The sequence below is a fragment of the Triturus cristatus genome, chromosome 3_1 (genome assembly GCF_964204655.1).
Source record: "Triturus cristatus chromosome 3_1, aTriCri1.1, whole genome shotgun sequence".
Classification (NCBI taxonomy): Eukaryota; Metazoa; Chordata; class Amphibia; order Caudata; family Salamandridae; genus Triturus; species Triturus cristatus.
The window spans coordinates 207,122,604-207,139,945 of record NC_140583.1 but is presented as its reverse complement, the minus strand read 5'-3'; the positions used below and the strand labels follow the sequence as shown (position 1 = coordinate 207,139,945).

Below are 17,342 nucleotides of genomic sequence, written 5' to 3'. Positions count from 1 at the left end.
ACACTCAAATAAAAGCCAAAACGTTACACATGATATTCGGACCAGAATGTTCCTCTTGCCAATGTGGTGTCCTTGAAGTGTATTATAAAAAACACGCATACTCTATGCGATCATTAATCCCATTAGGATGGGTACAGTTCAATTTTTTAATCCAAAAATACTCCGTTCTTAATCTTTGTTTGATGGGATCATGGTCTCTGCGTTGTGTGATCATTTCAAGTATGGTGAAACGTAGTTGAGAGATTTGATGTTTAGCCTCAATCCAATGACATGCTACAGAAGACTTGAGGTTCTTCAACCTGATGTTGCTCTTGTGTTCTGTGATGCGGATTTTGATTTTCCTTTCAGTTTGACCAACATATACTTTGCCACACGGGCATTTGATGGCATAGATGCAATTGGCCGTGTCACAAGTACTAATGTGGTTGAGAGCTATGGGATAACCTTTAGTGGGGTGGGTGAATTTATTGCCAACAATAACATTCCCACAATGTATGCAGTTGTGGCATTGAAGCATACCATGCCATTTCTTCATGATTTTCTTTGGTGTGTTCAATATCTCTTTCAAATTTTTGGATAGTTGAAATGCGAAGGTTATTCTGTCATCATAAAAATCTTTCAAATCAGGTTCCATTTGTATAATGCGCCAATGTTTATTGATGACTTTTTTAATCTTCAATGATTCTGTGGAATATTTTAAGATGCATACAGTCTTGTTCTTTTGATTAGTTGTTTTTTCTTGCAATAGATCATCACATGATTGCACTAACACCTTATCTAAAGATGTCTTTAACACGTTTTCAGGATAGCCTCTTTGGCGATATTTCACCGTTTGTTCATCAAGAATTATTTGTAAATCTTCATTGTTGGATGAGATGCGTTTCATTCTGATGTATTGGGAAGTTGGTAAATGTTTCTGGAGAGCCTCTGGGTGAAAACTCTGGAATAACAGACACGTTTTTATCCGTCTTTTTAGTGTGAACTTTTATTTTGTATATCCAGTGGTTTTTTCTGAACCTTCAGCATTTCAGCACACATTCTTTCCATTTATATCACACCACTTTTTTCTATCTACATCACATTACTTTATTAAATTCAACGCGCTAGCACCAGTCAAGCCGCTGCTCCCCCTATCACGTGAGACACACGCTTAGGTGTGATACAAAATCATTGGCCTTCCACTTATACGTCACCATTAGCCTTTCCTCCCGTATCATGTGACTATGATCTCATTATATCATTCGACCTATCACATTCCACTTTACTACAGTCATTGCATCAGCGCGGATATTGAACATCGACAATAGAGTTTCAACGGCAACTGAGACCCGCCGGTCCCTAGTAAGTGGTTTATGAAATACATGTTTAGACGCGTATAATGGAATTTAACTTCAGACACTTTAACTTTGAACCTTAACCGCCATGGTCTGTTAAAACTGGCTCGCTCAATACATGGGTGATTTTCACTTGGTCGTCCCTATACACGCCATTATACAATTATTTTTACCACACGGCATAGAAAGTTTCTTGTTCAAGTCCTTTAACTGCTTTTCGCTATTCATCACAGTTATAGTTTGTATTAAAAACTCCACGAATCGTATTCCTAGATTTCGGATGTAATAGATGCACATTTTACTTTTAAATCCGGATGTGGTAGATGTATATTTTGCCTTTCATTTGTGTGCCAATTAATTCATCGCGCTCATTTTTGCACTATGTAGTGAACTTAATGGTCCTGTTTCATTTGTTATAGACCCCTGAAGAAGGGTCAGATTCGATTGACCCGAAATGCATTGGGTGGATGTTTAACATTGAACACAAAGAACGCTTTGTCAAAAGATGATTATGGATATAATATTCAAGTGATTCATGAACTAATGAATTTTTGAAGTTCAACCTTATGGAGTAACTTTTCGTTTCAATCAATAAATTGAACTATGTGAAGAAACCTCAGTGTTTCATTGAATACAGTGCGCACTTGTTCAGTGGGAAGGTGACACTCCCCACAACATTCTGCACAGTTTAAGACACGGTTGGACTCCGTGTGACACAAGGAGCGCCGACATGAGTTTTTGAACCATCAATTATATTTGTGAGTGCACAGGGATAATCTAGTTTTGCAAAACTTCCAGTTGGCTCACTTTAGTATTGCACATGGTCAGAGCAACTATTTGAGCAAGGGATCAAGTGGAGGCATCATGCATATTAGAGGCATTTGTGAAGAAATGTTTTCTTCAGATGCTCAATCCTTAGATAAATGCCTCTACTAGGAAACATTCGCTAGAAGTAGGATTTTCAATGCATATAAATTTGATAAGCATAAATCTCTATTGTATTAGGAGCTGCCAGTTACACTATATAAAAGAGAAATGAATTTATCTGTAAATATTTGGTCTCAGATGTTTTTGCGCAAAAGTAGCAAAATACTCAGTGGCAGCTTTCTTTAAGTAGACCTGCAAACATGCCAGGATTGGTTTGTTCCTTTCTCTATGGCCTTGCAGAATTAGACACGTGCCTGAAATACCAGTTATAACCAGACTTCAATAATAAAGTCGATGAGCTAAACCGTTTCGGGACATTCTCAAGTACTGGCCTACTACACTCATGATAACTAAGATGAGAAGTGCTTGGACTGAAAAAGAGTATGTGTTTACTCACACTTGGATAAGTGGATCCAATGCTACCTTCAAATTTGGATCAATGAATTTAATATTTCAAAATATCCCATTAAATGTTACCTTAACCCTCACTTATTGCTTCGGGGTGCTAGAGAGCCAGGCCGCAAGATGGCCGCCACTCTGAGGCTGTGGGCTGGACAGCCAATCCGCATATTACCCACCACAACTGGCAGACATCGCAGCCGTAAAAGGAATGGTGGAAGTTCTTCTGACACTGGAGTCTCGGGTGGGCCTGACCCCGGATTGATAAGCGCCGGTGTGAGGGCTGTGGTAGGGAATCGAGCAGCCAAGCGGCCCACGGCCCAACATGTCGGAGTATATAGTGCAGAGCTTCCTGTGACAGCGATGGAGATGGTGAACCGTGCACCATTGGCGCCGCGGTAGCGAGACCCCCCGCACCCTCCCTGCAAGCAGTAAGAAGCTGGGAGGGTGCGGAGGTTGGCAGAGCTTGTGCACTGGATGCCACGGCTGAGGAATCAGAGTGCGGCCTGAAGAGGGGAGGCGCTGGCCTGCCGAAGCCGAAGGAGAGAAGTCCTAGAGACGGCGACTGAGAATGTAACCATCGTGTAACCAGCAAGACGGAGCTGAGTGAAACGCATTGGTGAAGAAGGTTTTGATTTAGGTGCAGCTGTGGTCGGATCCTAAATAGTATGTTTTTGTTTTGGTGCCGAAACGGATGGTAAAGGCGTTCTAGTCCCAGTGATTGACAAGGTGGAGGCCCCTGCTGCAGGCCAACCCTTCGGAGCCAAGCCCGAGGGTGGGGATTCAGAGTCAGTTTTTCAGTGGGCGCCATGGCTTTTATGAAGTGGCAGACTGTAAGCAGTCTTTTCGGACGAAGACTATGCTTTGTAGCAGGGGTTAAAGTATTCCCTGCCCGATGCTTCTGTGCTGGCTGAAGGGTGGGCGAGTCCTGGTCGGAATCGAAATTGTGTATTGATTATTCCTCTTGTGCTGCCAATGCTTTCTCGTCTGCCTCCTGTTAGCCGAAAAAGTCCAGTACAACGTCCGTTTGTTTACCCTGCAACTCTTGGCATCGAGCACGTCGATCTCGTAGAGTCTGTTTGACCAAAATGACTTGCAGGCCTCTCAGCTTTCCTCTTGATGATCCGACGAGAGGCACTAGTTGCAAACAGAGTGTTGGGCCGGTATGGGAGTAATTAGAGTGACTACTTCGGTCAGAAGCGGAACACAGTTTGTTTTATTAGTAGGTCATTCTCCGAAGGACCATGGAAGTAAAGGAAAGGCCCAGCCGGGCGTGGCCCGAGGAAGAGAGTCGAGGACGCGCAACGCCGAAGGGCGATTGCTCAGAATGCAATAAAACTACACGATTGAGACAATACTGTTGAGTGGAGATCTACTAGAGAACTGAAGGGATCCCAAAAAGAGTCTCGAACTGGAGTACGAGAGATTACATACGTCTGAAAAAAACAATCTGGAAATGGAGTCGACGACCATGCACTGTATCACCAAGAGGAGGAGTCACACAGCCTTGTGACTTGAAGAAAACTTCTTGGAACAAAAACAACTTGTAATCATCCAAGTCCAACACTAGATGCAAAGCATGTGTATTCACAGCACACATGCCTCGAACAGGAATGTTCCTTTCCCACCACTAGCGGGTGGAGTGCAGGTGTGGCGAGCATTTCTTCTCAACACATTGAGTATTGAGCTCAAAAGGGTTACCCTATAGGTAATAAGTCTTTACTTGGGAGGACGTATCCCCTACGCCCCCCTCATTTCCCTTTCTCTGATTTGAAAAGAACTCCCCACCCTCCAGGATTGGTTGGTGTTTTACATTTCCAGACACTTGTTTTCAAGTAGGGAAAAAAAAGATTATGCCAAAAACCAAGAATGCAAGAGTCCAACAGAAATTCACACTCCTGGCCTTGATGTTGACCAAGCACCTGCATAGCAACAAAAAAAATGGGGCGATCCAAAAACCCCCTGAAGTGCCCAGATGGGAAAATTATATGTTGGAGTGAACTTAAGGTAAGGAATGCGTGTAATTAGAACAGATGGGCGGGCCTCGCAGGCCTAGTAGGCCTGGTCCGAATGAATAACAGATTTTGTGAGATGAAGGGTGGCAAGGCAGAATGAGTTTCGGGACAAGTAAACTGGGTAGAAATAGTTGCTCTGCATCTTTTTTTGGGGGGGGGAGGGGGGAGAGGGGGTGGAAGACCCAGCATATTTGAATGTCACAAAGTGGGTCAGGGGAGTAACCTGGAGTCAAATAAAATATGAAAAGGTAATGAGGGGAACTAGAAGCAATTGGGGAGTCACTTCAATTATATATAATATGAAAAGGTGCATGTCATTACGGTGCAGTTATATTTGTCATATGCAATGTCAGTTGCTTACAATAAGCGTACATTGAAGATTTTATTTAAAAAAAAATGTTCGAAAAAAAAAAAAAGGTGCATGGTGATATCATTCCTGAATTCGGATAGGCTAGAAAGGTTGCTGTTCCAGATCCTGAGTGCACAGACAAAAACGGCTGTTGCCTTTTTAAATTTTTTTATTTTTTATTCCACTTCTGCCTCCAGTCTGATGGAGTCTCAGCTTGGGTGTGCAAAGATTCAGCAAAGATCACGTCTTTGTCAGCCAGGCAGATAAAGGTTGACTCCATCACTGCCCCTTCCCACCTGTGCACCCAAAATTTTTTTCAGGTATTGAGCACAGGCCAGTAACACTAGACATCACACCTGCAAAGATCCTCCTTTTTGGCAGCCTCAGTCATCCACTGTGCCACTACAGAGCACTCAATGAGCAAATATTAAGTTGGTTAGTGTGTCCATTTGGCTGCTTTCAATTTTCTTCTAAGTTTTATTTCTTTACTATTTTGCCATTTTCTCTTCTTCAGGTTTCTATAAGGTCACTTTTTCATTTGATGAACATTATAGTACCTGAAAGTTTCAGCAATGGCATAAATATTCAGTTCAAATTAACTGAACATAGCCAGTTATTTCTAACAAGCATTGGCATAGCCAATAAGTCTCGCCTTTGGGACCTTATAAGATTATAGATAAACAAAGAAAGAGTGTGTCCGTCAGAATTGGACCAGTGCTAAGATATTTCACAAGGCACGGGGGTGAATCACTCTGTTTTAGAAGAACCCTCACTCACCAGCCTAGCTGGTGACATGCTTCATCATTGGGTTCCCACCGGAGAGACCAAATGTCTCCCCGGTGTGCTACAACGCCTGATTTACAGCGGAGCTGGTTTTTTTTGTGAGTGAAGACAGTGCAATCAGTGATAGTGCTAGTTAAAATGTGTCGCAATTTAAACCAATAGACGATTTTAATAGTGGTCAACTGGACACAGTTTAAAAATAGTGTGGTGGACGTGAGAACTCTGGTGGTAAATTGACCAGCTACGTCCTAGAAAAAGTGTTTCAGCAATGGCATAAATATTCAGTTCAAATTAACTGAACATAGCCAGTTATTTCTAACAAGCATTGGCATAGCCAATAAGTCTCACCTTTGGGACCTTATAAGATTAGCCATGCAGCAGATTATCCCCTATTAGCATGCCCACACACAACATTTTCAAATAATCGTACACTTTTTATCTAAAGTCGATATGAAATGAGCCAAAATGCATTGGAGATGAATGGGCAACGTGCCTGGAGTATGGGTGCCAAGGCGGGACGTAGCAGGTGTAATGGTGACTAGCACGCACGTGTGCCTACTGACCTTGGCAGCATTATTATAATACGATATTAAGAGGGTGGTTGTATAAAAGGGGGCATGCTGTATTAATGCTGTTGCAGAGTGAAAACATGTTTTACTTGTTTGCTGGTGCGGGGAGAGGACTAGGGCTAGGTAGAGAACAACATTAGTAGAATTGCAGACAGCCATGATAATATAGCACTGTGTTTTGTAGTGTAAAGAAACAAAATGTACAATTAACAGTGTCATAATAAAAAGAAAATGCACACAAGACCACTAAAAACAACCAGATGCAAAAAGCCTGTTGTCCTTTTTTTTTTAAACTTGAATAGAAATGCAACTGTAATAAAATATAAAGCGCGGTTTATTTCTTTTTAATATATATATATATATATATATATATATATATATATATATATATATATATATATATATATTACCTACTGGTGGTCGCCAGTAGGTAGTTATAGTTAGGACCGTGTTTCCATAGGAAATCTCAAAATTCTATTTTGAATAACTTTGGCACCGATTGACGAATCCTCGCAAAATTTTCAAAACTAATGGGGCGCTACGCTCCGCTCCTACCCTGAAAGTCTCGGGGTGATTCGTCAAGCGGGGGCTGAGAAAAAAGGGGGGGGGGGGTCCCAAAACGCGTTGATGAACATTTAATCGATAACCTTTCACAACGAAGCGCATAATATGTTCTCCGTGTGCGGACGGTGCGCGAAGCGCATCGTGCGTACATGGCCCACCGTGCGTGCACGGCACTAACTGCGTAAAGTGGGCGCGCGGAGCGCACTGCGTGCTCACTGTGCGCGCACGGAACGAACTGCGTGAAGTGGGCGCACACGGCACGAACGGCGTAAAGTAACTTAGCATTTAAAAAACCGTACAAATTCACTGAAAAAACCATAGGTTTCACACACGTTATAGTTAGCTGTACATTTCACTCGTAAAAAAACAATGAAATTCCACGTTACAGTTAGTGCAGGCAACTATAACTCACACGACCGCAATCCTCTGCTGATGCTAATACTGTATTTAGACACTTATTTGCCCATGTCTTCTTCCATTAAATTTTAGCTATACATATATTACAAATATTTTTTTTTCATAAAGACACATATGTCATCAGCAGAGGATTGCGGTCGCGTGAGTTATAGTTGCCTGCACTAACTATAACGTGGAATTTCATTGGTTTTTTACGAGTGAAATGTACAGATAACTATAACTTGTGTGAAACCTTTGGTTTTTTCAGTGAATATATATATATATATATATATATATCAGAAAGACTACTTCCAACAGCCTTGAGGATCCTTCAACTGCCAAAGGAAAGAGTACACGAGCCTGATTTGGTGCTGGTTTCTTTATTTGCCCAGAGCGACGGCGTGTATATATATACACATATATACACGCCCATGGTTATATATCGAGCCCGATAAAACTGCAGTAAAAATGTAGCCTTGGTGGTGATACAAATGTTAACGTGCTACAAAAAGAGATTTGCCCAGAAATACACGTTTACCAAATGCTAACACAACAAACAAAATAACACAAAGCAACTAGTGCAGCTGTAAAATGGGAGTGGTGTATATTCGTTCAGCTGAAGCGACTTGAGTTGAACAACATTTACTGCTTAGGGGCATGAAGAGATGCAGCTGCTGCGTTAGGCCTGCTCCTGGTATGGGGGAGCTGAGTGAGGGTATGCTGGGCCCGGGTTTCGTGAAGCCTACGGGGTGATGTTTGGCACCAACATATAGTAAATAAAAAAAGTTTTAACGTATAGGCAGCATTCCTAGAGTGCGGGTGCAATTGTGGGACTTGGCCTCTGTAATGGTAACTAGTGTGCACATGCGCCGACGGACCTTGGCAGCAGTTTTAACAAATTACACAATGTTTACCCAATGCTGGTGGGGGGAACTGAGTGGGGGGTATGCTGTGCCAAGGTTTCGTGGAGCCTACAGGGTCAGGTTGGACACTAATATACAGTAAACAAAAACAAAAGGAAGGTCCCACGGATGTCCTCTGAAATGACCCTTTGGCAGTTACACAGCCTGCTCCACACGCAAACACACACAGGCAGAGAGGCAGCCGCACACGCTCGCAAACGACACACACTCATTCACAATCTCACTGAGACACACACAGATACACAGGCAGACAGAATTACAGACACGCAGAGAGGCAGACACACGCAAAAACGTGCCTACCTTTTAATGAAATAGCGAGACCCAGCCAGTATGCACACTCGGGGCAAGACGCGAATTCCGCCTGCAAACTAAGTTTAAAACTTGAACAGTTTGTGGCTCCCAGGATGTCGGAACCGGAGCGGGGGGTATAGCGGGTGGAGTGTGTATGGTGACATCATGCCGAGCAGTTGCAGCGCTGGCGGGGCTGTGAGGCAGTGTTGCTGCCCTGGAGGGCATCAGGGAGAAGCGTCCTAGGGTGTTTTTTGAGAACTCCTCCTCAAGCTGTGGCAAGGGCCCGTTCCCACCCCTGCATACGCTGAAGAAAAGCAAGGCGCGCGGCCTCTATTGTTAAAGTGTGCCACGCTGCAGAAAAAAATCAAATATTTTTTGTAAATTAACAAATTTCATCAGAGGTGCATGTCAGGCGAGCCGTGCATTTTGAAAATTACACATGCGGCCGCCATTGTTAAAGATGAAGCAATAAATAAACATATAATGTTGCAAAAATAGAGTGGAGCGAGCCACACACAACTAATGTAAAGTCGTGTGGCTGTCACTGTTAAAGTCCAAGGAGGGCGTGCTGCGCTGAGGGCACCACTTAAAGGGGTTTCAGTGGAGCGTGGCCGGAAGTCCATGTACAGCGTTTACCTTGCGGGAGCGAGCAGCGGCAGGCGCGATAATTGCAAACAGATGCAAGGTAAACGCTGTACATGGAAACAGTGCAGTACATGCACGAGTTTCCAGAAAAGTACGGAGTGATTCCAAGAGGCCACTCCAAAGCAGCGCTTGCGCGCTGCATAGGAGAGACCTTAAAATGCACCCTACCAGATGACTCAAGTCAAGCATAAATAGAACCTGGTTTTCAAGCATATACAAAACATTTGCTTGCTTTTTCTTATATATATTTGAGATGATTTTATGAGCACTCACCTCTTCAATATTCCTTATCCAGTTTTTTATGTTTTCAAAAGACTTTTCATTTGTAATGTCATATACTAGCATGATTCCCTAAGGAAAAATAAAGAATGAGAATTAGTTTAAATGATTACAGAGACTTCACGAAATACAAGTGGATTCTTGTTACACAAGGCTGTTTATTTTGTAAATATGAATCATTTTAAATAAAGGCACGCTTATATTCACTAAACAGCACCTGTGTTCAACAGACACATCCCAAACAGTATTGGTGAATGTGTGTATTTGAATAAGTCTGCAGATGAAAGCTTTAAAATGTCTTTTATATACTACTTGTAGTGTCTGGGAATGTAAAAACGAACAATTCACTTACCTTCATTAAGGCTTTTTCTGGTAAAGAATAATTTTAGATTGCTCACCTTAAAATATTCCCCAAGTATTAGAACGGATCTGTACAATCGGAAGCAGCACCACTGCACACCAGCAGGTGGCATCGATCAGATATACATTGTGATGTGTGCCGTGCCTATATGGCGCCACCCCAGTGTGCTGACATCCGTTTCTTTCATGAGTATTTGTGTGTCAAAAACAGGAGCCACACCAGAATGATTTTTGACCAGTGTGCACAATTTAATCTGATGCTAGGGTGAAGAACCCGGTTAGCAGATCAGGAAGGATAGCGAGAAATCTGTGGTTAGATACCAGAAAAAGATTTGCCGTAGGTAGGTAACTAGTTCTTCTGATAGAGACGTCTACCCACTGAGTCCTCATCTTAAAATAGTTACCCAAGCAACATCACCCATCTCAGGGGTCTGCGAACTAGCTCATACTAGGAAATCCTGGAGAACCAATCAAGAAAAATGTCTGTTGTGACGGACTTGAATGTCGAAGCTTTAGTGATTTGTTAACATGCGAGGGGATGCCCACGTAGATACTTGGCAGATGTCCAGGACTGGTACCTCGCATGCTAAAGCACTATTAGCGGCTTTGGCCCTGGTGGAATGAGTCCATTCTTAGCTAGTACGAGGCAAATCTTAATGCAAAGTCCATTCCGGGGGCGGATCCAGAGGGTCGACTGACGTCAAGGGTGAACCCGCCAACAGTAACACAGGAGGCGCATCTTCCGGCTTTGCTGAAGCCAAAAGGCACACTAGAGGGAGCCATGGTCCAAAGATGGAATGCAAAGCACTAGAAAACTCCTCGAGTTTGGGAGAAATTGCTCCAGGTAACTCAGGGAAGTGTACAGAGCATCTGGCCAGCGGCTTCGCCGGGATTGGGCCTAGAAGCATGGTGCTTGCTCGGAGAAGGCCTAAGAACGCTTCCACTTATTCTGCTTTTTGTTTCTACCCTCATCAAATATGAGAACTTTGAGTGAGAAGAGGATAGTCCGCAGAACGGCTCTGGAAACAGCCCCAAAATCTCCCACGGGATTGGTGCAGAGCTTTCTTCCGTTGCTCGCTTGTGAATCTCCTTCGGGGGCATCGACGTGCAGGAGGATACAGGCCTTGGAAAACAAAGGGCACTGCAGAGAGACATCTGTCTGTGAAACTCCTCACATGGCTTAAAGCCTGTGGGTTTGTTGGGAAGCATCTCCCTAGCACACTGGGAGCAAAGCTAAAAAAAGAGCAGCAGAAAGTGACCCAAGTAGCTCTGCTGGCACGGAATGAAAAGAACTGATGTCAGCGAGCTGGGATGATGCCGATATAGGCACAGCGCATGTCCCTTTTGACATCGAACCGATAAACACCACCTACCTGCACACAGAGTCACTATTTTCCGGAACCAGTCAGGCACCTGGGGAATATTTTAAGGTGCGGAATCTGCAGATGTATATATATTTACTGTGGCATGCAGAATTTCCAAGGCAGAAGCTAAGTATAAACAGAACTTTAAATCAAACAGGAGGCGCTGCTAATACAAGAGGAGCACAGTTCTCAAATAACTTTAAACTCGATTAACAACAATGCACTCCACTTTTTTTTTTATAAAACAGACTGCAGAAATACTTAAGTAAATCCTGCACAAGACTTAATTCACTAAGTTGTTGATCAATGGAAACTCCTGCACTATTGGCCTCTATGTTCACAACTTCTGTGAATCCTTCACTATCTTGCATCGAAAATACTTTAGATGTTGAACTGTAAATCCAGAGGATGGACAATAAATCCCTTCAACACACTATTTTGCAATGGACAACCTTACATCTACTTAAGGAACCTGCCATCCAGAGGTATTAACAAGATTTCTGGACCGAGACCATAACTTAAGGAAAGAATGATAGGGGAATGGGAGCTTCATAGCCACACATCATTGAAGAGTCCGTAGCACTACCCTGATCCTAGACAGCGAGAGATCATCAAATCACTATCTACTTTGCTCATTAAAAAATCCATTGGTAAAGCCACTAGCTTTTACTTATGTGGGATCCTGATGGTTTTGCCAATGTCTTTTAGCCTTGTTGTACAGCAGCGTGAGCGAAGTAGGGTATTGAATATGCTACTTACCAGTATGCATCTGTTCTTGGCATGTAGGGCTGCTGACATTCATATCTGTGCATAGATCGCCGCCTAGTGTTGGGTCCGGATGATTGCACATTGTTGTCCTGGAAGAGTCTTCGAAGTATCACGAGATAGGTGGCTCCTCCCCTGGACTACAGTGCGCATGGGCATCCTCTCCATCCTCAGATTGTTTTTCGCCATTGTGGCAGTGATGGAGTAGATACAGTAAGTGATGACCATGCTATACAGTAATTCTGAATGCTGCAGCCGCTACAGGCGCCGTGGAGGAGGGCGGGCGATATGAATGTCAGCAGCCCTACATGCCAAGAACAGATGCATACTGGTAAGTAGCATATTCAGTTCGAGGCATGTGGGCTGCTGAATTCATATCTGTGCATAGATTATATAGCAGTCCCTCCATTAGCGGCGGCTGCCCGTGCCAGCTGCAGCAGTCTGAAAAAGGGTTTTGAGAACAGCCTGTCCTACAGCTGCCTGCTGTTTGGAATGTACATCTACACAGTAGTGTTTTGTAAATGTATGTATAGTGGACCATGTGACTGCTCTACATATTTCCTCTAATGGAATATTCCCTAGGAAAGCCATGGACGCCCCTAACTTTCGTGTTGAGTGGGCTCTGGGAGGAATCGTTAATGTGCGTTTAGCTTTTTCATAGCAAATTTGAATACATTTAACGATCCATCTGGCTATCCCTGCTTTGGAAATGGCGTTGCCCTTGTGTTGTGGAGAAAAGGCAACGAACAGTTGTTTTGTTTTCCTAAAATCCTTTGTTCTGTCTATATAGTACATGAGGGCCCTCTTTAAATCTAGTGTATGGAGCATTCTCTCCGCGACATTTTGTGGATTTGGAAAGAAAACAGGCAGTTCAATAGTTTGATTCATGTGGAACTGCGATATCACTTTAGGCATGAAAGTGGGGCTAGTACGTAGTACAACTCTGTTTGCGTGAACTTGTATGAATGGCTCTTGAATGGTTAGTGCCTGGAGTTCACTAACTCTTCTCAACGAAGTGATTGCCACTAAGAAGGCTACTTTCCAGGTGAGGAATTGAATCTCACATGAATGTAGAGGTTCAAAAGGTGGACCCATTAATCTGGTGAGGACCACATTCAGGTTCCACACCGGTGCCGGTGGGTGAGTTGGAGGAATCACTCTTTTGAGTCCCTCTAAGAAGGCTTTGATGGCAGGCACTTTGAATAAAGAGAGGTGCTGCCTGTTCTGAAGATAGGCCACTATTGCGGTTAGATGTATACGGATGGAGTTGTATGCCAGATTGCATCGGTATAAGTGTAACAGGTAGCAGATGTTCTGAATGGATGCATCCAGCGGATTAATGTCATTGTTTTTACAGTAAACAACAAATCTTTTCCATTTAGCCGCATAGCAAGCTCTGGTCGTGGGTCTCCTGGCCTCCTTGATGATATTCATACATTCTGGAAGCAGGTTTAGGTAGCCAAACTCTAAGACTTCAGGAGCCAGATCGCCAGGTTCAGCTGTTGCGGATCTGGGTGCTGAATTTCGCCATGGTTCTGTGTTAAAAGTTTGGGCGTTAGCCGCAGTCTTTGAGGCGGCACCACGGACAGTTCTAGTAACGTGGTGTACCATGGCTGGTGTGCCCACATTGGAGCAACCAGGATGAGTGTCATCGAGTGTTGCCGTAGTTTGCGTGCCACTAGCGGTATTAATGGCTCTGGGGGAAAAGCGTACGCAAATCTGCCTGACCAGTTCATCCATATCGCATTGCCCTGCGACTGTGGATGCGGAAACCTGGCGGCAAAGCTTTGGCATTTTGCGTTTTCCCTTGTGGCGAATAGGTCTATCTCTGGATGACCCCACTGCTGGAAGTACGGTTGGAGTACTGATGGATGTAGCTCCCACTCGTGCATTTGGTGGCTGTGTCTGCTGAGCAGATCCGCCATCTGGTTGTCCTTGCCCGGGAGGTGTTCCGCCATGAGGAACATGTTCCTCTGAATGGCCCACTTTCACATGCTCTGAGCCAGATGAGACAACTGTGGAGAGTGTGTTCCTCCCTGCTTCTGTATGTAGTACATGGCAGTCATGTTGTCCGTCCGGATCAACACGACTTTGTTGCACAAGTGTACTTTGAATGCCTTCATTGCCAGGAAGATAGCCATCAGTTCCAGAAGGTTGATGTGCATCTTCTGTTGCTGTGTCGTCCATAGTCCCTGCACTGTGTAATTGAGTACATGAGCTCCCCATCCCTAGAGAGACGCGTCCGCCGTCAGTATTATCTGTGGAACAGGCTCTTGGAACGGTCGGCCCTTGCAAAGGTTTTGTGGATTCCACCAATGCAGAGAGTTGCATGCCCGACCGCTCACCAACACTAGGTCTTTCAACTCTCCTTGAGTCTGATTCCATTGACGTGCCAAGCAATCCTGAAGCGGGCGCATATATAGTCTCGCGTGCGGGACTATGAAGATGCAGGAAGCCATCATGCCTATCAACTGCATGAACACTCGCGCTGGGAGGGAGTGTTGTGGTCTGAACTTTATCAGCAGTTGCATGCTGTTGATTCTCGCTAAATTTGGCTGAGCTTTGGCAGCCAGAGTGTCTATAGTCGCGCCCAGGTACTGCCGTACGTGGGCGGGTTGGAGATGTGACTTTGGATAATTCAGTGAGAATCCCAGACTGTGAAGAAGGTGAATGGTGTGGGATATGTGGCTGGCATACTGCTGGGCTGACTGCCTAAACAAGCCAGTCGTCCAGGTAAGGGAAGACGTGAATGTGCTGTCTCCTTAAGTGTGCGGCCACTGTCGCTAGGCACTTGGTAAAGACTCTGGGCGCTGTTGTTACTCCGAAAGGGAGTACTTTGAACTGATAATGCTGATCCTGAAGAGTGAACCGGAGATATTTTTTGTGTGATGGGTGTATGGGTATGTGGAAATACGCATCCTTTAAATCTAGTGTTGCTAGGAAGTCTCCCTGACTGAGTAACGGCAGAACCTGCTGGAGGGTGAGCATATGAAAATGCTCTGACAGAATGTATTAGTTGAGAGGTCTGAGGTCCAGTATAGGTCGGAGAGACCCGTCCTTTTTTGGTATTAAGAAGTACAGAGAGTACACCCCTGACCCCCGCTGTTCCATGGGCACGAGCTCTATGGCTCCTTTTTGCAGCATACTTCGTACTTCTTGCCGCAATAATGTCAAGTGCTCTGCGGACATAGGACGGTGTCTTGGTGGTATGTTGGGTGGATTGGATGTTAATTCCAGACAATAACCGTACTGGACTATTTCTCTGACCCACCTGTCTGTGGTGATGGATCTCCAGACTGGCAGGAACTGTTGGAGTCTCCCCCCGACCGGTGTTATGTGGGCGGGGGGCAGCGACAAGACGTCACTGTTGGTTATTGGCGGAGGACCTGGTGTTGTTGTGTCCTCGTCCTCTGCCTTTGGAGCTGGATCCACGATATCCACCCCTATTGTTTTTATTATAGGTACTCTGGGTACCTCCTTTACTGTACTGCTGCTGGGACCCCTGACCTCTAGCTGCTCCTCTATTTCCGGGGCGACGAAAGGAGCCACTCCGAAACTGCTGCGACTGTAGAGCCCCCATAGATTTCGCAGTTTCAGTGTCCTTTTTAATCTTTTCCAGTGTAGTGTCAACCTCGGGGCCAAATAAAAAGTCTGGGTTGACTGGTTGATTCAAGATATTATTTTGAATCTCAGGTTTGAAGCCTGATATTCTCAGCCATGCGTGCCTCCTCAACATCACACTAGTGTGGATTGCCCTTGCTGCAGTGTCAGCTGCATCTAGTGCGCATTTGATGGACGCATTTGTAATGAGTTGTCCCTCTCTGATGAGGAGCTCCGCTCCTTCTTTGTATTCATCTGGTAGGTGTTCTAGCAGTGTTTCTAGTGTATCGTAGTGTGACCTGTCGTATCGGGCCAGGAGTGCCTGAGTGTTGGCAATGCGCCAGATGTTTGCGGCTTGTGCTGCTATCCTTTTGCCTGATGTTTCCAGCACTTTGGACTCCTTGTCTGGAGGAGGAGCATCACCTGTAGTCTGCGAGTTAGCTCTCTTGCGAGCATTAGAAATTACCATGGAGTCCAACGGCAATTGACCCTTAATGTACATTGGGTCTCCGGGTGCTGGTTTGTATTTTTTCTCTATTCTCGGGTTCAATACCCGTGCCCTGGTCGTTTCCTTAAAGATGTCCTTAGCATGTTTAAGAACCCCTTTCAACATTGGTAGAGTCTTGACCGTTCTTTCAGATGTGGAGAACGTGTCCACCAAGAAATCCTCCTCCACAGAGTCAGAATGGAGTTCCACTCCGTGATTGGCAGCTGCCCTTTCAATGAGGGCGTTAAAAGCAGCAGTATCTTCAGTGGGAGATGGTTTGATATTATAAAGATGAGTGTCAGGAGCATCTTGTGGGTCACCCTGGTCAGTAGGGTCTCCCCATGCTTGGTCTTGGTCTTGCTGTTGGTCATCAGGGTCATTAGCCACAGGATAAGTGGTATCATCCCCAAGATAGCCCTCTCCTGCATCCGCCTCCGAGTGTGTAGGAGAAAAGGATGGTGGTTCCGGATGATAGGTTTGGAATGTTTCTACAAGCACTGGCGTCGAACCTGATGCCAGTTTCCTTTTTAGTGGAATCTTGTATGAGTCCAAAGCAGTCTCTGGAACAATTCTCCGCTTGCGGAACAGCCGCCTACCAGTGTCGGCGTCGATAAACTGGTCCTGCGAGTCCGACATCGGTTCTGTCCGTGGACACTGTTCGTGGTTGTTCGACACTCCTCCTAAGTTCGAACATCTTCGGTGCCCCTGGTGGCGGCAATCCAAACTTGATCGGTGCCGGCGCCGAGTGAGCTTTGGCGACCTTGTGTGGTTCGGGACCCGTTTTTGGTTCGAGGGTGGCCTGTTCCCTGATGCGTTTTAGGGACTCCGACACCTGTTGCAACGTGAATGTAGACGGTGCCTTGGAACCGATAGGCTCTTTGGAGACAGGTCTCGACGCGGTCTCCGGTGTCTTTCCAGCCTGCGGGTTTTCGATCCGAAGTTTTGGATCGACGCCCTGTTGATCCGATAGTTTGGCAGTCGCCGCACTCTTCGGTGTTGACGTAGTCGGATCGACCACCGTGACCTTGGTGGTTGGTGCCCCAACCTTCGGTGCCATAGGCCGTTGCGTCTTATCGGGACCGAGGGCCTTCTTCTGTGTCGTCGGTGCCGAAGCCCTTTTTTGGTTTCTCGGTACCGAAGCCCTTCTTTCTTTGGTCGGCTCCAATGTCCTTTTTCTGTGTCGACGGATTGGAGGGCTTCGATCCGACCTGAACCAGTTGCACTTTCGGTTTCGATTTGACCGGTGCTGTGTTTGGTTTCGCTTTCACTGAATCGAATCCAGTCTTTTTTGA

At 45.1% G+C, this 17,342-nt stretch overlaps 1 protein-coding gene across 1 annotated transcript in view; it reads right to left on the bottom strand.

Moving 5' to 3' along the window:
* The window catches only part of RAB8B (RAB8B, member RAS oncogene family), a 184,472-nt gene that overhangs the window by 114,067 nt on the left and 53,063 nt on the right, over positions 1 to 17,342 (bottom strand). The window contains exon 4 of the mRNA XM_085643672.1: positions 9,469 to 9,546. Within this exon, the coding sequence (XP_085499798.1) occupies positions 9,469 to 9,546 (78 nt within the window). The remainder of the gene's footprint in view (positions 1 to 9,468; positions 9,547 to 17,342) is intronic.